This window comes from Diceros bicornis, chromosome 27 (genome assembly GCF_020826845.1).
Source record: "Diceros bicornis minor isolate mBicDic1 chromosome 27, mDicBic1.mat.cur, whole genome shotgun sequence".
In the NCBI taxonomy this organism is placed as follows: Eukaryota; Metazoa; Chordata; class Mammalia; order Perissodactyla; family Rhinocerotidae; genus Diceros; species Diceros bicornis.
In genome coordinates, this window is record NC_080766.1 from 37377750 (window position 1) to 37404242 (window position 26493).

At 41.6% G+C, this 26493-nt stretch overlaps 1 protein-coding gene across 6 annotated transcripts in view; it reads left to right on the forward strand.

Moving 5' to 3' along the window:
• Window positions 1–3066, forward strand: part of TTC3 (tetratricopeptide repeat domain 3) — a 129169-nt gene extending 126103 nt beyond the window's left edge. For all 6 annotated transcript variants that reach the window (XM_058523085.1, XM_058523087.1, XM_058523082.1 and 3 more), the window contains 2 exons: window positions 221–313; window positions 1512–3066. In XM_058523085.1, coding sequence (XP_058379068.1) covers window positions 221–313; window positions 1512–1586 — 168 coding nt within the window. In that variant the 3' untranslated portion in view covers window positions 1587–3066. The remainder of the gene's footprint in view (window positions 1–220; window positions 314–1511) is intronic.
• The last annotated feature ends 23427 nt before the right edge of the window (window positions 3067–26493 follow it).

Here is a 26493-nt window from a genome sequence, read left to right on the forward strand (position 1 = left end):
AAAATAGAACTTTAAAAGTATACTTGTACTTTTGTATGTTTATATTTTTTCCTAAGAAATTTTATGAAAAATAAATTGTTCCCTTAGTCTGCTTAGCTATAATTGGGAATAATTTGCCACCTTAGTGGTGAAAGTGTTTGGAGGCTGCTTGTAGGAAGAGTTCATGTAGTAAAAAGTAATGTAGTTATTCTTTATTATTCAGATACATTTGTTTCCACAGGCATTGGTTGCAAATTCCTGTGAAATATGCCATGAGGTATTCAGATCCAAAAATGTGCGTGTGCTAAAATGTGGGCACAAGTTTCACAAAGGGGTAAGAATTCTCTTTGGCCATCCTCATATCATGCATTTTGACTGTGAAATATTTTGAAAATAAAAAGGGACTTTTTTCCGAGGCATCAATACTACTTGTGTTTTCAAAGTGTTTTCTTTGTAAACCTCCTCGTGTCAATGTTCACTGTCTCCCTTGCCAAAGGCTGGTGCTGTGGGAAGGGGAGAGGGTTCCTGGGCCCTGGGGTGTGTGGCTCTGCAGACTGTCCTTTCCGCCCATCACATCGTGGGTGGAGAAGAACAGTCGGCTCCATCAACTTACGTTGGTGCTGAAATTAAAGCAGTATTAGTTCCTGGAAAGGTGATTTCTTACATACATGGCGAAATAGATACACAGTGCAACATTTGTCAATTTAGTGCAGTGTATGAAGTAAGGTGAACATTTTAGGGCAGGAAAACTAAACCCAGCTGGGTCCATTGTGCCTGACCCTGGGAGACTGACTTGTACCTTTCCAAGATCTGTGGGTAACTGTTTTTGTGTTTTGGGTGCTATGAGCATTCTTCCTGCACCCCTGCTGCTGGATTAGAACAGATCAGGTCTCTGCTGTGTCAGTTGATTAATCCCTGAGAAAAGGGATAGATATAGTATGCTCACTAGGAGTCAACAGTGAGCATGCAGAGTCTCTTGCATGGCCTGCCTCCCTCAGGTGTAGGGGTGTCATGCCTGGGCTCTCAGACTTCGCACACACACCCAACTCTGTGGCAGCAGCAGGCCAGCCAGGAGCAACTTGAACCATGATATGTAGACAGCCTCCAGTAAAGGCTGTAATGTGTGGACTGGTGGGCTGTGCAAGGACCAAGACCACGCAGAAAGGCAGTGGGTTAAGAACGGGGTGAGTGAGTCCAAGAGCCAAGAAAATGGCAGCCTCTAGAAGTCAGGGCAGCTGAAGCGTCAAGAAAGGAGCTGGGGTGTGGGGAAAGTGGAGAGGGGAGGTCCCGAGGTGAGGTCGGAGGCCCCGAGTGTTCATGGGTCAGATTCTGAGGCGGGCTTATTTGTTCCTGAGGCTTGGTCCCCACTCCTGGTCTGAGCAGGCTTCACTGTGTCTGAGTGTTGGGAGGCTCCAGGCCGCCCCGCCAGACTTTAAGGTGAAATTAGCAGTGTCTGCTGAGGAACAGCACAGGACAGCTGAGGCTCCACATGCTCCTAAAGGCATTAACTGATTTTGTTTTCTCTTTTTCAGTGTTGTAAGCAATGGCTTAAAGGGCAGAGTGCTTGCCCAGCCTGCCTTGACGGTGATCTCCCGTCAGAAGAGTAGCCTCCACCTTCTGGAAGAGGCCAGCCTGCTGTTCTAGCTAGTCACAGTTCGCTGAAGAGCAATTTACTGCTTTGTTGAATTGGAAGAATACAGTGTACTGCCTTGGGTATAAAAGGCAAACATTTGAAGATTGTTTGCACTGCGGGTCACCGTGCTAGTAAATGGCAATCTTTAATATAGTTGATAGTAATTTCCCCACTCTGGTTAAACGCTTTGATAATAGCCAAATGGTGGCTAATAAAATTAAGTGTAACCACATTCTTGTATTGTTGAGGCTGCTACAGAGGTGCTCTCTGAGACAGAAGGCTTTTAGAAAGTATTGTGAGCGCCTCAAACCAATACTTGAATTATAAGTATTCTTGACCTATTAAAGTGCCCCAGGTTAAAATTTTTATGAGTCAGTGTTCCTAAAAATATGCCTACATTTTTCCTCAAAGATTCTGCATTTTAAAAGTGGGCTTAAGCACACTACATTTTAATAATCTGTAGTTAGTGTTAAAATACTGGCTGATTTAGACCAAAAGATTCAAATCTCCTTTTCTTGAAACACCATGTGATTTTGATTTTTCATGTCATTATTTTATTCCCCCTAGTAGATGGGTAAAGTGCTTATTTTTCATCTTCTAAAGATATAATCTGATTTTTGAAAATCGAGTACGAAACACTTTATTAGTATCAGCCAAGCCTTTTTTTACCCCTACAATGGAGGTTGCGTATTCATCATCCCAGCCCCACAGTTGGAACTTACTCTTTGAATACCTTACTATTCCATCAGTGGCATTTGTCATTCATCATGAGTTAGACAACGAGTGTTTGGGTGTCTCTGTAACACACAACAGGCACTGTGGGGAGAGTCACCACCATCCCCCTTCCTTCTTCCACCCCCAAAAAGAGACATTGTGTAATTAGACAATCCTGTGCTGTCCCTGTTACAGTCACTGTGTGTGACATTTGTGTAAAGTGATGCATGCACTCCTGTACTGTGGCCTGAGAACAAAACTCTAACTGCATTAGAAACTGTGAAAAATTAGATATCCTTAGTGACTTTATAGTGGTGAGTATAGAAACATGAATTCCGGACACATTCCATTTCTCTCAAACAGGAAGGATCAAAAATGGTTTTCCAGTGTGTTCTTTGTTCCCTGGAAGCTCAGTCCCATGTTCATGAGCTGATTTGGTCGCCTTCCTCTGCCTTGGTTCCCTGTGAGTTTTGATGTCTTAGTGACTTAGTCCACAGAAGCTCACTCCATATTTTGAAGCAGATTCTCCATGCAGGTCCCTAAAACATTGTCTGCATGTTCATAATAACTGAGAACTGTAGCTACTAAGATACATAGGAGGGACCAGCTTGTAGCAGCAGGTACAGAGGAAAAGAGCAGCTGGAGAGTGCGAGAATGTGTTTTGTACATAACTTCAAATACTTGTGAACATGCTTTACACATGTCCTGTAAGTGTCAAAATAAAGAGCATTCTAAAATAACATTGTGCTGTCCTGCTTGTCCAGTCTTTCTCAGATAATTTTAATAATGCATTCTACTTGAAAATTCAAGACACATGTGTTAACATTTTAAAAAGTGACGTCAGGGGCCGGCCCCGTGGCTTAGCGGTTAAGTGCGCGGGCTCCGCTGCTGGCGGCCCGGGTTCGCATCCCGGGCGAGCACCGATGCACGGCTTCTCCGGCCATGCTGAGGCCGCGTCCCACATACAGCAACTAGAAGAATGTGCAGCTATGACATAAAACTATCTACTGGGGCTTTGGGGAAAAAAAGGAGGCGGATTGGCAATGGATGTTAGCTCAGGGCTGATCTTCCTCACCAAAAAAAAAAAAAAAAAGTGACTTCATTTGGAAAGAAGAGCCATGTTATGCCCGCGTTTTCTAACCAATGATCTAACTTAGGACATTTGAGAGCCTGGATCAGTACATTCCTTTGTGCCTAAATAAAGGATGCTAACTTAAGTTCATAAGATTGGCTATTTGAATTTGTGAATGGAAAGTTTATACAGAGATGGTAGAGAGTTTCCTGGTTTTGGTTAAAGTAAGCGATTTTCCATGTGAATATACATAAGAGTGTAGAAGTTAATCAAATTGCATTTCTCAGTATTGATTTTTTTTCAGGCATTTGTGGATTCATGGACTACTGAGGCTGATCAGTAGGGTCTCCCTTTTAGAGGACCTTCTGGGCATACTGAGCACTAAGAGATGATTGAAGAAAGCCAGTATTATCAGTATTTGTTTTTACTCTGATAGCATTTAATTCAGAATAATGTATAACTTAAAGCAATGACTATTTCCAAGAGTTTAGATTATTTTCCCTGCTGAACAGCTTAATCTATGCTATAAATAATGGATAATCCAATATACAATTGAAATGGTGCCCCAGCAATGCACAATATTACTGTAATTTTAAGGTGATTTCAAAGACTATATAGTGGAGGCAGGTGGGCAAGTGATCCACACACTGCAAAACTGAAGCAATGAGACTATTTTGGGTCGTGTTTCAGTCGGCTTACCCTCTTTGGAGGAATGGAGTAAAGGAAACAGGTAGAAGAGACAACACCAAAGGTGGAATCTCCTGTCATCAACATTTACTTGCTCATGAGGCTGGTAAAAAGCAAAGACAGTCAAGTGGATGGGATGGTTTGTCAGAATGAGGATCAGAAACATCTCCACTATGACCCTTCGTGAAAGAAAAGGGAAATACATTTAGGTGTTATAAACTTTAATCACACTTGATTAATAAACTTGAATCAAATGTCATTAAAAGAATAGTTGTAAAAAGAATTGATCATTAGTCATGTCTAACCCCTTTTTATTTTCTCCTCTTGACTCTGACGTGATCTACTAAGGGGAGACGTCCACCTTCATATAGCCGTATACCTTCAGTGCTTTGCTTAGAAGAATGGACAACACCTAGAAACCAGTGGAAACAAACGTGTATTGAGTACCTCCTGTGTGCTAGGCATCAGGCTAGACGTCTTGATAGAGCAGTGCAAGAGACAAGGACCCCATGAAAGTTGTTTTCCAGTTAATAGACAATAAATACATAATTTCAGGTGGAGAGAAGGGCTTTGAAAAAGTGGCACGGAAGGGATATAGATCAATAATAAAATTCTTAAGTGTTTAGCATAGTGCCTAGCATATAAACCCTTGATAAAGAGGAGCTGCTGATTGTTATTAAGATTAGGGCTTGGAAATTGCACAGGGATAGAGTTTAGCGGTCCTATATAAGAACAGCTTTGTTAGATTAGGAAATAGATTTCCTCAGTACAGCCTAGACTAGAATGTGATCGAGTGGAGAAAAGAACAAGAAGAAATCAAATCACCTCAAAGTCATTTTGAAAATTAACAGCTTTGTTGCTGAAATCTCCCTGGGTTGACTTTGGGAACATGATTCTAGCAAAGGATACTTTCACCTGTGGCTTTCCCAGATGATCAGTTTTGAGGCAGCCTTTCTGATCACTTTGGGTTTAGGACCAGAGCTCTGTGGTGGGCTGGCTTGGGGGTTTGTACTGGGGGGGCCTGGGCAAGGCTAATCCTCATGCTGAAGGTGTGTAATGCCAGCTGCCCAGCCTGGGTGAGAACTGTTCATTCACTCCATCATTGCCTCCAGGTTATCGTCTCTTCCTATTTCCCCTTTAAGAGTGAAAGAAAAGAAAAGATAAAATATTATTCAGAAATTAAAGAACACTAGTAAACAACATCCTAATGAGACAACCATCAATAATTGGGAAAAAAGTTTTTGACTACATCAAGAATAGTAATTTTGGCTATAATATGGAAAAAAGTGAACCTTGACCTCACAGCATTCATAGCATGAACTCCAAATGGATCATGGTTCTAAATATGAAAAGCAAAATAATAAAGGTTCTTCAGAAAACGCAGGTAATGTCCTTGGCCTTGGAATAGGCAAGGATTCATTAGGACACAAAAAGCACTAATCATAAGGGTAAAAATCTAATAAATTGGATATCATTACAATTAAGAACTCTTTATGAAGTTACCATTGACAGAGTGAAAAGTCAAGCCATGAAATAGAAATCCAATGAAGGACCCCAGAATTTATAAAGAACTGTAGCATATCAGTAAGAAAAAGATTTAGAAATGAGCAAAAGATTTGCATAGGCACTTCACGAATACCCACATGATTAATAGGCATTGATAGTCAAATTTGTTCAGTATCCATCATCAGGAAAATATAAATTAAAACCACAAATTAAAACCACAATGAGATAGTGCTAGATATCCATCAGGATGGCTAAAAAAAAAAAGACTGACAGTACCAAGTATTAGGATGTGGAGCAACTGGAACTTTCATACACTGCTGATGGGAGTGTAAATTAGTACAACCACAAGAGCAGTGTTTACTAAAGCTAATACTGTAGGACTATGACACAGTCCCACTCCCACGCGTACACTCGCAATGCAGGGGTACAAGTGTTTTCATGTTAGCCTCATTCGTAATAGCCCCAGACGGGAAACAACCCAAATGCCCATCAACAGAAGAATGGACAAATGGTGGTACATCCATACAGTGGAATACCTCAGTAACGAAACGAAGGAACTACCACTACACACAACAACACGGAAGAATCTCACATAGTACTGAGCAACTGCAGCCAGGCAAAATAGAATTCCATTTATGTGAATTTCAAGAACTGGAGACTGTAGTGGGAGAGATCAGAATCATAGTTACCTCTGAGATGATGCTACCGACAGGAAGGGGCACGAGGTTGCACACCAGGGTTCCAGAAATGTGCTATAATCTTCAGCTGGGTGACGCTTACCTGAATGTATCATTTGGAAAATTCATGGAGCTATATGTTTAAAATGTGTGCACTTTAGTTATTGTTTTCAATAAAAATAAACAATGAAAGGAAAAAAAAATTGATAAACCTGGGCTTGGGAGGCACAGTGATTACCATGGTCCCTGGGTGAAGCTCCTGGAGAGGCTCATCCCCACCTGTACATACAGCCCTCACAACTGTCAGATTAATTCCCACCCTGAGGCCCAAGGCTGACCTACACCCCCCACCGCAGAACAGGTGCACCTTCCTTGGGTTGCCAGCTGCTGCAGCCTGCCAGCACTGATGCCAACTTGTTATTGTTGCTGAGTCAAGAGAAAAAAGCCAAAGACCACACCTTGCTAGCAAAGTGGTGCGTTGCGCATTGTCTTGGAGTTGCCTGGTACTGGCGAGGGGGACCGTCCACTTTGCAAGGACCAGTTTTGCCGTTCTCCTTGGCCCCAGGTGAGGTCTGGGGCACTGGAGTCGGCGCCCTGGCTCCAGTAACAAGAGCTAATTGTTAAACTTTCAGGAATTTTGCAAGCTTGCTGTTAAACACAACTACTATTGAAAATTGAATTAGATAAACTTACACTATTACGTAAATTATATAAAAAACAAAGGCAATTACTTCCTGATTACTACAGTTCATTTTTTATGCTTTTGGGGGTTACTGATGTATATAGTATCTGTATGGTGGGAATACTATATAATGGGATTCTGTGCATCTCTTACCAACTCTGTTTAATGGTGTCACATAGATAGCTTGAAATTGGCTGTGGTGGGAGTATTTGTACCACAGAAATTGGCAAATGCTACATATCAGGGCTCCCCCCCGACCCCAAGAATCTGTGAAGGCAGGGGTTTTGTCTGTAGCAAAAACAGCTGGTCTGATGGTGCTGAAGTTGCCCTTAATGCCTTTCTCATTTCATATCTGACATGGTGATTAGGGGACTTGAACACATAAACCCTTCTGAGATGATTTCGGCTGCTCTGTTTGGTGAAGGTCCTCACTCGCACTGCCGTAGGTGCCTTCTGCCCCCTCCCTGGGCCCCATCCTGGGCCTGCTCCACTGTCACTGCCATCTTGGAAAGGAAGACACTGCTCACCGCTGTGCCCAGGACATGCTGGACCAGAGACAGATGCCCAAAGTCTGTCGCTGAATCAGCCTCTTAGTAATTCCTTCTGAGCCCCTCCCAGCAGCAACCTGCTTCCTCCATCACACCTGCCCTGCTGCAGGTCTTCCTCTGCCAAAAACCAAGGCGGGCACCCTTCCTCCCCCTGGCCAGGCCCTGCTCAGGAGCGTGCAGGTAAATCCAAAGCAGGTGTGCTTCAGGGGTGCCAAGCAAGAAACAACCGTGAGGACGGCTCCAAGCCAGAGGCGACTCATCTTACCTCCCTGGACGGAGGACGTCGCTTGAAATTGGGCCAGCCCTCAGCCTTGCCACGAGAACCTCCACAACAGAGCGGTTGGTATTTATTACCCGGGCTTCTGTGGCAGGACACTTCAAAGAGAAAGACTTGCTCTTTCTAACGTGTGCTTTTGTGTCAAACAGAGGTGTCATTGTTTTCAGCAAATACCTTGGGACTCGAGAGAATAAATACCATTCTGTTTTCTAACTTTTTTCCCTTCCATTTTTCAAAAGTGATGTATAAAGGCATTTTGCCTAGTTCCTTCAGCCTTCGTTTTCAGCTTCTATTTATTTGGTGTGATAGAAAGGTCTTAATTTAGATCTCCCTGCTGCCGGTTCCAAGAAATCTGCCACCAGCTCCAAGCTTCGTGTCCTGAAGTGCCATCCCATTCCTGCGGGGTGAGCCAACAGCCTCCAAAAAAAGAAAGCAATTGAACAGATCGGCATTGTGCCTCCAGACGCTGGCTGCTGCCCCAGTGCCAGCGGGACGCCAGCTAATGGGGCCTCACTGGAGGCCACGCTGCTTTTGCTTCCATTTTCAAAACTACCACCACCTCTAAGTTGTCCAGACCTTTGAAGGCTGAGCTTAGCACTCGCGACAACCCTTCTCTTTGTGAGACGTGGCCATCAAACCCTGTTTCCTGGGCCTTTATGAGACTGCTGAGCCTACATCTTCTCCCTCCCCTCCTCCTTGTCCCCACTGGGGACCTCTCCTGGGGGACAAGGGCCTTGTCCCTCTCTTCCACCTTCACTTCTCCCAGGGAGCCTCTCTGGGAGTGAGCCACTTGGCCCCGCTCATTTTGATGGGCTACTGAAGTCCAGCACATCCGCTATTCATTTGTTCCTTCAGTCATTCATCAACTCTTTATTGAACATCTAGCACGTGCAAGCACTGTTCTGGGTGCTGGAGATACAGCAGGGAACAGAAGAGATGAAAGGCCCGTCCTCAAGTCCTCAACGTTCCAGTAGGGGAGACTGGCGTCAGCTGTGATAGGAAAGTATATAGAACGTCCATCAATGGTAATCTGGAGAAAAATGGTGCCGGGAAAGGGGTGAGGCAGTGTGTATGGGAGGGGAGGGGGTCACAATTTTAGACAACATTTGAATGCAGCCCTGAAGGAGATGGCGGCGGGGGTGTGTGTGGGGGGGACCTGTGGAGGTAAGGGAGAAGAGCGAGCGGTGCTGCCAGAGTGAAAGCAAGAACAAAGCCAGCCAAGGGAGGGCCTGCTGGGTGCTTAAGGAGAGCGAGGAGGCCAATGTTACCCCTTGGTTTGGTGGGCTGTGCAGAGGTGGGAGGTCCCCAGGGCAGGGATAGGGCACTCGGGGGGCTGGGGGGATGGCGGGGGAGGGGGGCTTGGGCCTGAGACCAGCTGATGCGATGCGGAGGCATTTCGGCATCTGGCAGGCAGTAGAGCTTGCTGGTGAGCCCTCATTGAATATTAGTTCTACGTGTGGGCTTAGACTCACAGGGGACTGGCCCCGGGGCCAGGCAGGGGCATTTCTGACGCAATTTCAACTGTATCCAATCAGCCTCCTAACTGAACCTCTGCTTCGACCCATGACACCCCTGGCCCACTCCTGTTCTCCTCTAGTCACTTGAAATACTGGACCCAATCAGGTTCCACAGATCCCCTTCAGTGGATCTGCCCTCCAGGGCTAGGAGGACACCAGTGGGCCCACACATCCCAGGCCTGAGGCTCTTCACTCACTATCTCCCCCACCCCAGGTCATCAGCCTCATTCTCACTTCACCTCCTCCCACCTGGTCTTACGTAGCCCAAACCAGCCCCCAGGCTGCAGCAGCCAGCCCCCTCCCATTGCTCCCACTGCAGGCTAAGACGCCTGAATCTCCCCTTCATCTCCCCACATGCCTGCTCCCTGCATCCCTTCAGGAGTGTGGCCTTGGTAAATTATTTAACCTCTTGGAGCCTCAGTTTCCACAGTCATAAAACGTGTATTAAACGAGAGTGGCTTGCACATAGTAGCTGCTCAATAAACACTTAAAGAAACCCACCCCAGCTGTGAAACAAGAGCCACACACCACAAAGCCTATGGTGGCCTTCAAATCTGGTGCTCCCAACCCCTTTCTGACCTTCCTCACAACCCCCGCACACAGCCCCTACCCCTCACTGTCTCCCAACATGCATTTTATGAAGGACCATTTCTCAAGTGTAGTAAAACATTCGGGCTACTGCTGAGTGGTTACAAACACCACAGCGTTTAATTTCCCCAAGTGACCTACAAAGTAGAGATTACTTTTATTCGTATTTTACAGATGAGGAAACAAACCTAAAAGGCTAAATAACTTTCCCAGGGTCACCACGTAGCCGGAAAATGTCTGAGTCAGGATTTGTACCTGCTGGGCCAACTCGCTGCTCGAGTCGTCTGTCTGCCCGCCACTTCTTCCCCTTTAGCCAGAGCAGCTCAGGTTCCCACATTGCCATAAGACCTTCTCCAGCCGTATAGGCCACGAAATCCTCTTTCACCTGCCGCACGCACCCACGCCATAGCTGCAGTGGAGGGCCCCTTCCTGTTACCTCGTGAAGCCACACGAGCGGCGTCCCATGGTTACATGACTTTCTCCATGGTTGCAATACCATACCCCTGTGCCACTCATGTTGTTGTTGTTGGAACAAGAAACATATGCCTTCTTCCCTGAAGCCCTAATATCTTCCTATTCCGTTCTCATTTTATATGTGGTGTGAGCCCACCGACGTCTGCTGTAATTAGGCCAGGCTGTTTTGCCCGTAGATTTTCCTGAAAATCTTTGTTGCCTCTCTTTCTCTCTTTTTTTTGCTTCTCTCTTCTTTTATTCTGTGCCTTGAGCCGATTCTCCCAGGCTCATGTCCAACTTCCATCCTAGAATTACCTTCATTGCTATTCTGGATTGGACCCACACCTTCCTCAAATGCATGCTTTTCTCTTGCTTGGTTTACAATCCTATTCTCCTGGAGTACATCTTCCAGAGGCTCAAGGAAATACCAACACTGTATGAGACAGCTGAGTGCCGAATAACAGGCTGACCGAAGTGTGGCAGATAGCACCAAGCAATAAGTGCAGTATCAGAGAGCGTGGCAAAATTTTTAAATTGTAGCCATTCTAGTATGCATTTCCTTAAGAAGTAATGATGTTGAGCATTTTTTTCCTATGCTTATTTGCGATCCATATATCTTCTTTGTTGAAATGTCTGTTTAAATCTTTGACTCATTTTTAAAATTGGGTTATTTCTTCTTATGATTGAGTTGTAATGGTAATTTGTATATTCTAGGTATAAGTCATTTTTTGGATATATGTCTTGTTAATATATTTTTCAAGTCCGTGGCTTAGTTTTTCATTTTCTTAACTATTTTTAACAAAATATTAAAGGAAAAGTTTTTAATTTTGATAATGTCCAATTTACTTTTTTCTTTTATACTTCGTGCTTTTTTTCTTTCAGGAAATCTGCCAAACTACCCAAGGCCAATAAGATTTTCTCCTAGAAGTTTTATAGTTTTAGCTCTTACAATTAGGTCTATGGTCCATCTCTGGTTAATATTTGTGTCTTGTGTTTCATGAAGATTGAGGTTCATTTTTCTTTTGTATACAGCTAACTGATTATTTCAACATGAGTTTTTTAAAGGATTATCCTTTCCCCTTTGAACTGCCTTGGCACATTTGTCGAAAATCAATTCACCATGTAAGTGTGAATCTATTTCTGGATTCTCTATTCTTTTCAAATGACATATTTGTCTATCTTGATGCCACTGTCTTGATTACTGTTTCTTTATAATAGGTCTTGAGATCATGTAATGTAAGCCCTCCAACTTTATTTTTTCAAATTTACATTTGGCTATTCTCTTCTATTTATTTTCATATACATTTTAGGATCAGCTTGTCAATTTCTACAAAACAGCCTGCTTGAATTTTGATATGGATGGCATTCAATCTATAGATCAATGTGGGGAGACTTCACATCTTAGCAATATTGAATCTTCTACTCCGTGATCCTGATATATCTCTCCACTTATTCAAGTTTTCTTTAATTTCTCTCAGGAATGTCTTGTAGTTTTCACTGTACAGATCTTGCACATATTTTGTCAAGTTTATTTGCAAGTATTTTCTTTTTGATGCTACTGTTAATGATACTTATTTTAATTTCAATTTCTGATTCTTTATTACTAGGATATTGAAATGCAAGTGGTTTTGTATATTTATTTTATATCTTGCAACCTTGCTAAACCTACTTATTAGCTCTAGTAGTTTCCCTATAGATTCTGAAGAATTTTCTACATAGATGATCATATCATTGTGAATAAAGACAGACAGTTTTAATTCTTCCTTTCCAATCTGGATGCCTTTTATTTCTTGTCTTATTGAACTGCTTACAATGCAATGAACTACAATGTTGAATAGAAGCAGTGAGAGCAGACAACCTTACCTTATTCCCCATCTTAGAGTGAAAGTACTCAGTATTTTACTACTCAGTATAATATTAGCTGTAGGTTTTTCATAGATGCCCTTTAGCAGATTGAGGAAGTTCTTTCATATTCCTAGTTTGCTGAGAGTTTTTTTTAATCAGAAATCAATGTTGGATTTGAATGGCTTTTTTCTGCATCAATTTGGATGATTATATAGTTTTCCTTTTTTAGTCTGTTAATACTGTAAATTACTTTGATTTTCAAATGTTAAGTCAATCTTACTTTCCTGGGATAAACCTCATTTGGCCATCCTTTTGTACTATCATTGAATTCAATTTTCTAATCTGTTTTAGAATTTTTGTATCTATGTCCGTGAAGAATAGTAGTCTATATTATCTTTTCTGGTAATGTCTTTCTCTGCTTTTGATAACAGGGTGATTTGGGCCTCATATAATGAGTTCAGAAGTATTCCCTCTTCCTCAATTTTCTGAAAGAATTTGCGTAGAATTGGTACTATTTCTTTCATAAATGTTTGGTAGAATTCATCATTAAACCCATCTGAACCTATAATGTTATGCTTTCATTTTGATTCAGTTCAAAATATTTTTTAATTTTGATTTTGATTTTCAATTTGACCGATGGTTTATTTAAAAGTCTATGTTATTTAGTTTCCAAATATTTGGGGGTTTTTCATATATCTTTCTGTTATTGATTTCCAATTTTATTTCAGGAGTCAGAGAACATACTTTGTATGATTTGAATCCTTTTAAAATTGTTAAGAATTGTTTTGTCACCTAAATGTGGTCTATCTTGGCAAATGTTTTATATGCACTTAAAAACAACGTGTTTTCTGCTGTTGTTGGGTGCAGTGTTTTATAAATGTCAATCAACCAATGGCATTGGTTGGTCGTGTTATTCAAGCCTTCTATATTCTTTCTGATTTTCTGTCAATTTATTCTCCCAATTACAGTTGTGAAAACTCTGACTATAATTGTGGATTTGTCTCTTCTTGGAGTTCTGATTTTACATTGTGTATTTTGAAGATATGTTATTAGGTACATAAATATTTAGTATTATGTCCTCTTAATGAATTGACTCATCTTTATGAAATGACCATGTTTCATCTCCAGCAATATTCTTTGTTCTGAAATCTATTTTGTCTGATATTAATAGAGCTACTCCAGCTTTCTTTTGGTTAGTGTTAGAACAATGTATCTTTTCCCCCTTTACTTTTAACCTATTTATTTCTTTATATTTCAACTACATTTCTTATAAGCAGCATATAGTTGGGTATTACATTTTTAGCCAATGTGACAATTTATGCCTTTTCATTGGGGGTATTTGTTTTTCACTTTTTAAACAAATTTTTTATTGATATAATAGTTTATAACATTGTGAGATTCCAGTTGTACATTAGTATTTGTCAGTCCCCATAGAAATGCACCCCTTCACCCCTTGTGCCCACCCTCCAACCCCCTTCCCCCTGGTAATAACCAAACTGTTCTCTGTCCATGTGTTAATTTATATTCCACATATGAGTGAAGTCATACAGTGTTTGTCTTTCTCTGTCTGGCTTATTTCACTTAACATAATACCTAATTGGGGTATTTGGATGTTTACATTTAATGTAGTTGTTGGTATGGTTGGGTTTAAATCTACCATCTTGCTTTTTGCTTTCTATTTGCAGTATCTGTTCATTCTCATTTTCCTCTTTTTTGCCATTTTTCTGAGTAATTGTGTATTTTTTCTAATTCTACATTATTTCTTCTTTTTTGCCTGTTAGCTCTCTCTTTGGGTTTTTATGTTAGTGGTTGATTTATGATTTATAATATAAATCTTTAACTTCCTTCAAGTAATATTATGCCAGGTTACATATAGTATAGAAACCTCACAACTATATTCTTCCATTTCCCCCTCCTGGCCTTTGTGTTATTGTCATATATTTTAAACCCTATAAATTATGAACTCTATACTACATTGCAATTATTTTAGTTTTAAACAGTGAGTTACGTTTTTTGTAACAACTTTATTGAGATATAATTCACATACTACACAATTCACCCATTTAAAGTATATATTTCAGTGGGTTTTAGTATATGCACAGAGTTGTGCAACAATCAGCACATCAATTTTAGAATATTTCATCACCCCCAAAAGAAACTTCCTATCTTTTAGCAGTCACCCCCATTCCCTCCATCCTTCTAAATCCTAGAGGACCACTAATCTACTTTCTGTCTCTATGGATTTGTCCATTCTGGACATTTGATATAAATGGAATCATAGAATATGTGGTCTTTTAAGACTGCCTTCTTTCACCTAGCATAATGTTTTCAGAGTTCTTCCATTTTGTAGCATGTATCAGTACGTAGTTTCTTTTTATTGCAGAATAATATTCCATTGTATGAATATACCACATTTTATTTATCCATTCATCAGTTTACAGACCATTTGTCTATTTCCACTTTTTGACTTTCATGAATAATGCTGCAGTGAACACTCATGTTCAAGTTTTGTGTGGACATGTGTTTTCATTTCCCTTGGGCATATACCTAACAGTGGAATTGCTGGGTCATACAGTAACTCTGTGTTTAACTTTCTGAGAGACTGCCAGACTGTTTTCCCTAGTGGCTGCACATTTTACATCCCCTCCGGCAGTGTATGAGGGTTCCAGCTTCTCCACATTCCCATCAGAATTAGCTATTACCCATCTTTTTGATTATAGCCATCGAAATGGGTGTGAGGTGGTATCTCGTGGTTTTGATTTGCATTTTCCTAACGGCTAATGATACCCATCTCAATAATCTCTTAAGGAGATGTTTTTAAATAGGAAAAAAAACCCTCTTTTATATTTGTAAATTTATGCAGTATTTCCAGTACTCTTTCTTCCTTTATGTAGATATAGATTTCCATTACTTTTATTATGCCTAGAGGACTTTCTTTAACATTTCTTGTGGTTCAAGTAGCCTAGTGATGAATTCATTCAGCTTTTGAATGTCTGAAAAACTCTTTATTTTATCTTTTTGTGAAAGACATTTCTGTTTGAATTTTTTTATTGCAGTTTTTTACTTTCAATGCTCTAAATATATTTGCTCCACTATCTCTGAGTTCACATTGTTTCCAATACGAAGTCTCATGCCATTCTTATCTTTGTTTTTCTGTATGTAATGTGTCTTTTTTCTCTGGCTGTTTTTTAAGATTTTCTCTTTATCAGTGGTTTTTGAGCAATTTGATTATGATGTGCCTTGGTGTAACTTTCTTCATGATTCTTGTGCTTCTATAGTTCATTGAATTTCTTGGATTTGTGGGTTTATGATTTTCATCAAATTTGGGAAATTCTCAGCCATTATTTATTCATTATTCGTTATTTTTCTTGTCCTTCTCCCTCCTTTCCTGTGGTGTCCAATTACAGGTATGTTAGGCTACCTGAAGTTATCTTACAGCTTAATGATATTCTGTTCACTTTTTTTCAGTCTTTTTTCCTCGCCCTGTTTCATTTTGGGTAGTATTGCTATGTCTTTAAGTTTACTAATTTTTTTTCCTATACTGTCTGATCTGTTGTTAATTCCACCAAGTGTATTTTTCATCTCAGACATTGTAATATTCAACTCAAGAAGTTCATTTTAGGTTTTTTCAATATTTCTGTCTCTAATTAACATGTTTAACATTTCCTCTACTCTCTTGAACATATAGAATATGGTTATGATAACTTTTAGTGTCGTTGTCTACTAATTCTATTATCTATGTCCTTTTTTGTTCTGTTTCTATTGTTTGATTTCTCTCATCATTATGGGTCATTTTTCCTGGCTTCTTTGCATGCCTGGTAATTTTTTGTTGAATGCCAGACAGTGTGACTTTTACTTTGTTGTGTGCCAGATATTTTTCTATACCCATAAATATTCTTGATCTTTGTTCTGCAGTACAGTTAAGTTACTTAGAAATAGTTCGATACTTTTATCATTTGTTTTAAATTTTTGTTAGTTGAGACTAGAGTAGATTTTAATCTGGGGTTAATTTTTTCTCCAGTACTGAAGCAATACCTTCTGAGTATTCTGTCTGATGCCTTGTACATTACAAACCTTGTATTCTAGCAATATGGAACCATTCATGGTCCTGAGTGAAGTGCAGGGATTGGTCTCTCTGGTCCTTTTAAGTGATTCTTCAGTCTCTTCTTACACATGTGTTGATTGGTACTTGACTGAAGACTCAAGGGGGACCCTCTGCAAGTTTCTGGGACTGTCTTTCTATGTGATCACCTTCTCTCCAGGTACTCTGTCTTCTGAACCCTGGCTGCCTTGGTCTCTTTTGACTCCCAGCTCCATTTCCTCAATTCAGGGAGACCACTGACCTCCATTGGGGTTTCTCCTCCCTATGCTGTAGCCTGGACACTCTGTCCAGACAGTAAGTTGGGGACATTGTAGGGTTCACCTCATTTGTTTCCCCTTTCTGAAGGATTACCATCCTGTGCTGCCTGATTCCCACTGTCTGCATATCATTGTTTCATATAATTTTTTCTGGTGTTTCAGTGTTTTAAGCAGGAGGGTACATCTTGTCCTTGTTATTGCTGGAAGAAGTAGTCTTAGAGGGCATTTTTAAAAATTGTGATAAAATATACATAACATAAAATTTACCATTTTAACTATTTTAAGTGTACAGTTCAGTGGCATTGAGTACATTCACACTGTTGTACAAATATCACCACCACCCATCCCCAGAACATTTTCATCTTCCCAAAATGAAACTCTGTACCTATTAACATTAACTCTCTTGGAGTCTATGCTGGATATTGTGCATGCTCCATTGTTGAGGATCTGTATTTGGTTGTCTTCCCTTCAATAGTGAGTAGTTTTATTCTGAAAGGCAGCTAATTTGCTGATAGATCTTCACCTTCCAATCTTGTTAATTGGCCTCGTGAGGGAAGGTTTAGAGTGGCCCTTGCCCTGGGTTGGAGCGGTGCTACTCATGCGGCCTGCCCTCTCTAGGGTCTCAACTAATGACCAGGAGGTTAAGGAAGGTCTCTCACTCTGGCTGGTCAGACTCTAGTGCTTCCCACATTGTGTGATTTCCAAAGTCTCCATTCACCTCACAGCCCCTCAGTGGCTGTTCTCTGCCAGGCCTTGTGGAGTCTTATGCTACACACTCATAGCTTAGTATCTGGCTGAGGTCCAAGGGAACCACTGTGTCAATTTCTGGTGCCTCTTCTCTGTGCAGGCTTTCTCCTCCTCTGCACTCTGCCTGCAAATTCCAGCACCTCAACAGCCCTGAACTCTGATGTCTGTCACTTCTCCCCCAGGAGAGCCAACTGCTCTGTGGGGCTCCCTTCCTATCTGGTGATGTGAAAAGTGTCCCAAAGCAGAAAGCCATGGAGAGTGTGGCACTCGCCTCATGTTTCACTCTCCTCAAGGGTCATGGTCCTCTGATGGTTTTTATCCAGTGTCCGAAAGCAGTGGCTTCATATTTGTCCAGTTTTATATCATTTTATTGTGAAAGCATAAGTCCAATACCTCTTCTTCACTTCTGAAAGTCCTGGAGGGTATTTAAACAACAGGGTGTCTGATACCCCATTTGAAGTTGTTTGCATTTCTATAATATAAATTCCTCCTTCTCAACCCTCCCGCTTCTTCATGAAATCTATTACAGTTACCAAGTCTGTGTTAGTTGAGGTTCATGGAAGAATTTCGTGACTCCATGAGGTGTGGAACGGAGCAATAGGAACCGGGAGAAAGAGCTGACCTAAAGAACAGAAGCCCCTGGAACTTGCTAGTATATTTAGCGGAAATTTGGACTTTCACAGGACAGGGCAAAGACGAGATGGAGTCAGCTTAACCTTGCCTGACCCAGAGATGCAGGAAATCCTGCTGACACCTGGGTCACATTCATATCCTCCGTAGCACCTAACAGGGCCTCCCTCTTAGAAAATAAGACGTTATCCTAGAAACATAATGAATAAATGAATGAAATAAGTTTTTGTTCTCACTTCAAAAGCAAAAGAGAATACTTTCCTATGTGTTTCAGCAATATTTTTTTTTTCTCAAGTGGTCAAAGGATTTTAGATTTAAGCTCTGATGTCAAACTCGCATATCCTAACACGTTTTTCCCCATGCCACACTTTAAAAGAGGTAGGCTTTTTCCATCTCAGGAAGCTTCTGCGTGTCAGGTCAGCCTGACCACCCAGAGGCAGGTCATTAAGCAGCCTAGAGCGGAGGCCCTGACACCGCCTGAGATATTGGAGCCGCCCTCCCTTGACAGGGCAGCTGGCGGGAGCCTGCGTTTGTGGAAAAGGGCCTGGAGGGGTGGGGGCAGGGAGGAGAAGAAAGGAAAATGACCGTGCAGAATGGAATCTACTACTTGTCTCCAAGTTTCTGCTGCTCCCAACCAAAGCTTTTTAGGCTCTGCCAGCCTGGGGACTGAGCCCTGTGAAAGAGAGCCCAAAGAGCGCCTAATATGGCCTTCCTATCTCTGGAGCGAGCAGCCACAGAGCCCTGGGCTGGGGAGGCAGCAGAAGGAGGGAAGGCGGGGACTCCAGAGCTTGGGGAGCTGGCCCTGGTGCTCCATGGCCGCCCCGGTTTCCTTTCTTCTCTCTGACTTGCTCATTGCCTTCTCAGCTCCTTTATCCCTCCCTAGGACGTCAGACAGGGGCTGTACTGTGGGCAGTGGTGGCGCAGCCCCAGAGTTGGTTGGTTTGAGGAAGCAGAGCCAGGCTCTGGTGCCACATCCGGCTGGGATGAGACTGGATGGGGGGCCTGCAAACCTCTGCCCGGACTGATGTAGAAGAGAAAGGGGCCAGCACAGGGAGACGTGAGCTCGGAGCTCAGATAAAGTAGATGCAAATGCTGGAAACTCCTTCCGTGCCTCTTGGTGGTTGTCACCACACAGATCCTAAAAATAGTCTCTTTAATCCTGAGGAAGCAACTAGAGGAGAAGTTGACTGTAGTTTTAAGTCTACGTATGTGTTAGATTGGCTGGAGGACGCTCCGTGGTTCTTGCTGTCAAATCCTCTGGCTGGTGATGTGTTGGCGGAGAGGAGGAAGCAAGAGGTGACTAGATCAGCACTGAATGGCTCTGAGTTGGTACTCCCAAAAGACGACAGCATACAAACACAGGAACTTTAAAATGAAGAAAACCCACGAACATCCAAACGCTGGGGCTCCTGGCTAAAGATGATGAGATCCTCTTCCTCTGCTGTGTTTCCTCACAGCCTGAAAGTCACTGGGGTATAGCAGGAAAAGCCTGAATCTTGGAGTGGAGTAGATGTGGAGTCAATGCCTGGCTGGAGGCTTCTATTTAGCGAACATCACTCTGGACCTGACCTTGGCCTGAGTGCATTACATGGCTGACGCCAGGACCATGCAAGGCGGGGAAAGTGTCTGGACTAGAGCTCTTTCCCATCAGGCACCTCCTCACACAGTATCCTTCAGGATGTCCAGTTGATGTCATGTCACTCGGAGTTTGCAGGGCCCAGGAGAGCCTGCGTGACTTCAGCTCATCCACGGGTTGAGACCTCAGTCCTCACTCAGTGGTTCTCAACCATGGCTGCTGGTTAGAATCTCTGGAAGCATTTAAGCATCCTATGACCTGGATCCCCCAAACAACTAAATCAGATTCTTTAGGGTGAGATCCATATTATAGACTGAATTGTGTCTCCCCCATATTCCTATGTTGAAGCCTTAACCCCCCAATGTGACTATTTGGAAGTCGAGCCTTAAAGAGGTAACTAAGGTTAAGCAAGGTCATAGGGTGGGGCCCTAATCCAGTAGGACTGTGTCCTTATGAGAAAAAGAAGAGACAGCGGGGATTCCAGTGCTCAGAGAAAAGACCCTGTGAGGGCACAGGGAGAAGGCGGCTGTTTGCAAGCCGGGGAGCGAGAGGCCTCCAGAGAAACCAAACCTGCCAACACCTTGATCTGGGATTTCGTACTTCCAGCTTCTAGAACCGAGAGAAAAAAATCTTCTGTTGTTTAAGCCAGGCAGTGTGTGGTATTTTGTTATGGCAGCCTGAGCAGACTAATACAAGACAGCATCAGCATTTTTGCTTTTTCAAAATAACTTTGGCCACTCTAGGTCTTTTGCATTTCCAAATACAATTTAGAAACATTGTCATTTCCTACCCTGCTGGGGGTTTTGGGGTTACATTGACTCTATGGATCAATTTTGGGAGAATAAACACCTTAACAATGTTGCTGATTCCAATTTCTAAACATGCTATATCTCTCCATTTATTTAGATCATTTTTAACTTTTCTCACCAATGTTTTATAGTTTTTACTCTGGTTTTTCATATCTTTCATTAAATATATTCCTAAGTATTCTGTGTATTTTGATACTACTATTTTAAACTTCATTTTCCACGTGTTTTTTGCTGGCACACAGAAATATAACTTTTATATATTGACCTTGTATCCTGAAACCTTGATAAACATTTTTATTAATTTTAGTAGCATTTTTTATTCTGTAGAATCTTCTCTGTAAATAATTGTGTTTGCGAATGGAGACAATTTTACTTCTTTTCTTGACTTAGCACATTGGCTGGGACCTCCAGCACAAGATGTACTCACCTGATTCTCTGTTTTATGGGGAGAGAATTTAGTCTTTCACCATTAAATATGATGTTATAGGTTTTCCATAGATGCCCTTTATCCATTTAAGGAAGTTTTCTCCATATTCCTAGTTTGTTGAGAGTTTTTTAAATCATTAATAGCTGGGGGCCAGCCTGGTGGCGCAAGCGGTTAAGTGCGCTTGCTCCGCTGCGGCGGCCCAGGGTTTGCCGGTTTCAATCCCGGGCATGCACCAATGCACCGCTTGTCAAGCCATGCTGTGGTGGCATCCCATATAAAGTGAAGGAAGATGGGCATGGATATTAGCTCAGGGCCGATCTTCCTCACAAAAAAACAAATAAATAAACTAAAATTTCTTAAAAAAATAATCATTAATAGCTGTTGAATTTTGCCAATTTTTTTTAGTGATCATATGATTTTTCGCTTATTATGTTAATATGGTAAATCACATTGATTTTCTTTTTTTTTGGTTTCTTTTTTTTTAATTAGCTGACTGGTTTTATTTTTTATTTTCATTTTTATTTTATTTATTTAATTTTATTTTTTATTTATTGCAGTAACATTGGTTTATAGCATTGTATAAATTTCAGGTGTACATCATTATACTTCTATTTCTGCATGGATTACATCATTTTCTCATGTTCACCACCCAAATACTAATTACAACCCATCACCACACACGTGCCTAATTATCCCTTTCACCCTCCTCCCTCCCCTCTTCCCCTCTGGTAACCACCAATCCAATCTCTGTCTCTATGTGCTTGTTTGTTGTTGTTATTATCTACTACTTAATGAGTGAGATCGTACAGTATTTGACCTTCTCCCTCTGACTTATTTCACTTTGCATAATACCCTCAATGTCCATCCCTGTTGTCACAAATGGCTGGATTTCATCGTTTCTTATGGCTGAGTAGTATTCCATTGTGTATATATACCACATCTTCTTTATCCATTCGTCCCTTGATGGGCACTTAGGTTGCTTCCAAGTCTTGGCTATTGTGAATAATGCTGCAATGAACACAGGGGTGCATGTATCTTTGCGCACTGGTGTTTTCAAGTTCTTTGGATCAATACCCAGCAGTGGAATAGCTGGATCGTATGGTAGTTCTATCCTTAATTTTTTGAGGAATCTCCATACTGTTTTCCATAGTGGCTGCACCAGTTTGCACTCCCACCAGCAGTGTATGAGAGTTCCCTTCACTCCACATCCTCTCCAACACATGTTGTTTCCTGTCTTGTTAATTATAGCCATTCTGACAGGCGTGAGGTGATATCTCATTGTAGTTTTGATTTGCATTTCCCTGATAGTTAATGGTGTTGAACATCTTTTCATGTGTCTGTTGGCCATCTGTATATCGTCTTTGGAGAAATGTCTGTTCAGGACACATTGATTTTCAAATGTTGAACCTCTGATAAACCCTGTTTGTTCAAGACGTATATATTTATATATTGCTGGATCATATTTGATAATATTCTATTGAAGATTTTTGCTTTTAAAGATCTGTGTTCACGAGGGGTATCAGTCTGCACATTTCTTTGTTGGAATGTCTCTGTCAGGATGTGGTATCAGGGTTTCGTTGACCTCATAAAATGAATTGCAAAGAGTTCTCTTCTCTGAAAGAGTTTGTGCAATGTTGGTATTATTTCTTCATTAAATGTTTGATAGTTTGGATTTTTCTCTGTGGAAAAGCTTTTTATAATGAATATATTTAATATGTGTAAGACCATTCCAATTTTCTTTTTCTTTTTCAGTGAGTTATGGGAATTTGTGTCTTTCAAGGAATTTTTCCAGTTCATCTAAATTGTTGAATTTGTTGTAATAAAGTTGTTTAAATATTTCTTTATTATCCTTTTAATATCTAAAGGACCTAGAGATATTTCTTCCTGCTCTTTGTATTTTCTCTCTTTTATCTCTTAACTAGTACTGTCAGGTTATCAATTTTACTAATCTTTTCAAGGAACCAACTTTTGGCTTTTTGACTTCTATTGTTTATTGCTCTTCTTTTTTTAGCTTCTTAGATCGCTGGTTCTAAGCTTATTGTCTTTTCTAGTATATGCATATAAAATTATAAATTTCCCCCCAAAGAGTGCTGTAGTTGCATCTTACAAATCAAAATATTTTCTAGATTCCCTTATGATATCTTCTTTGATCCATGGATTATTTAGTTGTGTGTTTAATTTCCAATATTTGAAGTTTTTCTAAATACATTATCGTGATCTAATATAATTCAGTTGTGATCTGAGAATATACTTTGTAAGATTTGAATCTTTTTAAACGTTTTGAGACTTGCTTTACGGCCCAGCTCATGCATTATCTTGGTGAGCATCTTAGGTGGCTTGAGTCTGTGCGACCAGAGCGGGATTTGAAACATTGTCAAAGAGGAATCTAGGGGCAAACTTGGGGGGTGAGGGGTGTCCAAGGAGTTCAGGGCCGAGGAAGCCTGGAGTGTGAGGCGGAGAGCTATGCGAGGAGGCTGCGAGGTGAGCGGGCCCTGGGGAAAGTGGCTGGGAGCTTCATCTTGTGGGGAAGGGGGCTGTTTTGGAGATAAGGGAGGATGGTTTTGGTTGTTACAGTGACTGGGAGTCAGGTGAGGAGGGCTAGGGATGTGCGATATTGTGCTATGAGCCAGACAATCCCAGAGTGAGGACTGGGCCCTTGCCCAGTAAGACTTCCCAAAGTCCTACCAAACTCAGTCTACACCCCAATGCTGCAATTCAACAATGCAAGTCACATATCACGGTTTAAATATTCTAGCAGCTACCTTAAAAAAGTAATAAGAAACATGTAAAATTAATTTTGGCAATATATTTTATTTAATCCAGTATATCCAAAATATTATTTCAACATATAATCAAAATAAACAGTAACGAGACATGTTACATTCTTATTTTTTATTCTAAGTCTGGTCTACAACATCCAGAGAAGCCACACTTCAAATGTGGCTAGTGGCTTGTGGCTACCGAACTGGACCGTACAGGTTGAGACCCTAACTGTATTTTATATATAAACACCCAGTATCTTTTGAATTTTTATGTACTTGAATTTTCCGGGAATGCTGTTACCGTGCGAATAGAGGTTTGAGGTTTGACTGTACTTTGGGGTTTTTTTTTGGAACTTTACCAAGAGTCGTTCACCATTTTGGAAAGTGATGTCATCCAACAGCAGCCCCGTTCACCGTCACCGTGTCCGAGTCCCCAGCACAGCAGACACCCGAGTCACTACACTTGTGGAGTCTCATTCATGCTGATGCTGCCTGTGGGTACAGGCACTGAGGGCTCAGTGTTCTGTCTTGATGTATTCTAGTCTATCTGTGCCTAAGCATCCACTTACTGAAATCCATATTATTTTATAATACATTACTTCTTTGTACTACAGCTGAGCAGTATATTGATTTTTTAAAATTTTGTGTGTAGGTAGCTTATATGTGTATACATTCCTTATCAGGTTACTGTAGGAAATATTTAAACATATTCAACTAATATTAAATGATTGTTAATCATGAAAATATTGGTTATAAATAAAAATATAAAAACTACTAGTTATAAAAAGGAACATTGGGTCCCCGTAGCAGAGAAGGGGCCCTGATTTAGGTTTTAAATCTCTCCCTGTCTGGAAGCAGAATAAAACCAGAACTGGTCTCGATTGTAGGAATGGAGAAAAGGGACAGATAATTTGCTTTATTCGTTTTTTTATATGAAAGCCACACCAAAACTCTCTGACGGCAGAAAACTCGATGATGCCTTCACATTATTTTACAAGGTGAAACTCTTCTCAGAAATTATCTCCTATCGTGTAAATTGACTTAAGTGCCATTTTTTCTTAAGAAACTAAATATTTACTTTAAAATATCAGGACCTCCTTTGATCCTCTCATCTCAAGGAACCCATTTCCTGGTCTTGATCTAATTACATCCCCCACGTCTTACGCGTACTCCAGAGTGTTATACAATGAAATCACTTAGTCTCTTGTTATGCAACAGCGTGCTGCATAGGAAAGTATATTTTAGGCTTTTACATTTTTCTCGATGGCAGTAAAAATGAAAGAACACCACTCATTACTACAGATGTAGTAACTAGTAGGACAAATGAAATTTTACTTTTAGGATATTACAAACGTAAATTCAGAAATGCTCAGGCCCTTTAACTCTGTTTTCTAGTCTGTCTTACCCTAAAGTAATTTCATGGGCCCTGAAGAAAGGGCCATCCGCTTGACCAGAGGCCCCAGCCCCGCTGTGCCTGCCCCACGGCCAGTGAGCGATAAATATCTGTTGATGAAGTTGCCCTATTTGTACCTGCCTCTTCGTTTCACATTTTGAGGGAACAATAATGGCCACCGTTTACTCAGCACTTTTTCTGGGCCGGGCCCTGGGCCCAGTGTTTGCATCCTTCAAGGTGGGAGTTACTGCCCATATTTTACAGATGAGGAAAGATGTGATTTATCTTTCTATTTGCTACAGAGGCAGGCCTGGGATTTACGTGCGATCACTAACTAAACATAGGCTGAGCTAATGTAGGGTTTAACCTCATCTATTTTTCAAAACAATGGCCAATTCAACTGTACTAACCACAGGCTGGTGATCTCATCGGTTCTCCTCCAGGCCCCGCTTCTCATTCTCCTTCCTCAACAAACAGTTGCTGAACACCTGCTCCAGGAAACTCAGAGATGCCTCTCACGCTCTGCAATGTGGGGTGGGCCCAGGGGTGTGGTAGGAAAACCTTGTTCCCCCCAAATTATTGCTCCATATCTGAGGGTGAAGGCATGGCGTTGTCAGAGAGCGCGGTCCTCAATGAGGGACGCTCCAGCCAGGCCGTGGTCCTCCGACTGGCTGCACACATGGATCACCATGTGCCGGGGCCTGGGCTCTCTCCACAGTGACTGGAGTCATTAGTCAAGTTGTGACTTCCCGGCTTTTAGAAGCCCCACCCTGGAAACTTCCAACATGCAGCCGAGGTTGAGGACCAGGGTACACGGGGGCGAGGTGCTATGGATGTTGGCCACTTGAACTACTGAACTGATCACCCGCAAGTCAGGCCTGGAAGGAGCCTCTTTGAGAAGCGCCTGGTTCAGTCGGGGCCTGTCCGGGGAGGACCAGCTCCAGCACTCATCACCAGGTAACCTTGGGCAAGTCACTGACCTCTCTGTGCCTCGGTTTCTTCATCTTTAAGATGGGGACAGAAGAGGACTCTCTTCACAGCTTGGGAGGATGAAGAGTTAATAGACATAAGGCACCTGGAACAGTGCCTGGTACAGGGTAAGCGCCAGGTAAGTGTTAGCTGTTATTGTTACAGACGACACGTCCGACACCAGGGACTCTGCTGCTCCTACCTTTAGAGACTTTCAAGCAAAACAAAAAATGAAACAACAGCCTCCCTCACTCCTCCTCGCTGCTAGCCTGCAAGGCTTCATCTGGACACAGATATTCCTGCCTGGTGTGGACGGGACCAGTGGTCACAGACTCAGGTGTGATGGCCAAGGCCTGAGCCCTTGAGGGCCATCTCGAGTCCTCCCAAGGACTCCCGGAGTTAGACAAGCTCATCCTCACAGGTGTCACTCATTTTTCTAGCTCTTTGTTTTTTAACCTTCATTCCATCTTCTTCTAGTTCGGGTTTATATAAATCCCAGGAAGAACTGTGTAGGATGGCAAGGATTTAATGTCATATGTAATGTGAAAATTAGCATACTTTCTTTACCTTTAAAAATATTTTTGTAGATTGTTTTTATTTTTCCTTTAATCTGTATCATATATGTATTTGTATGTGTGTGTAT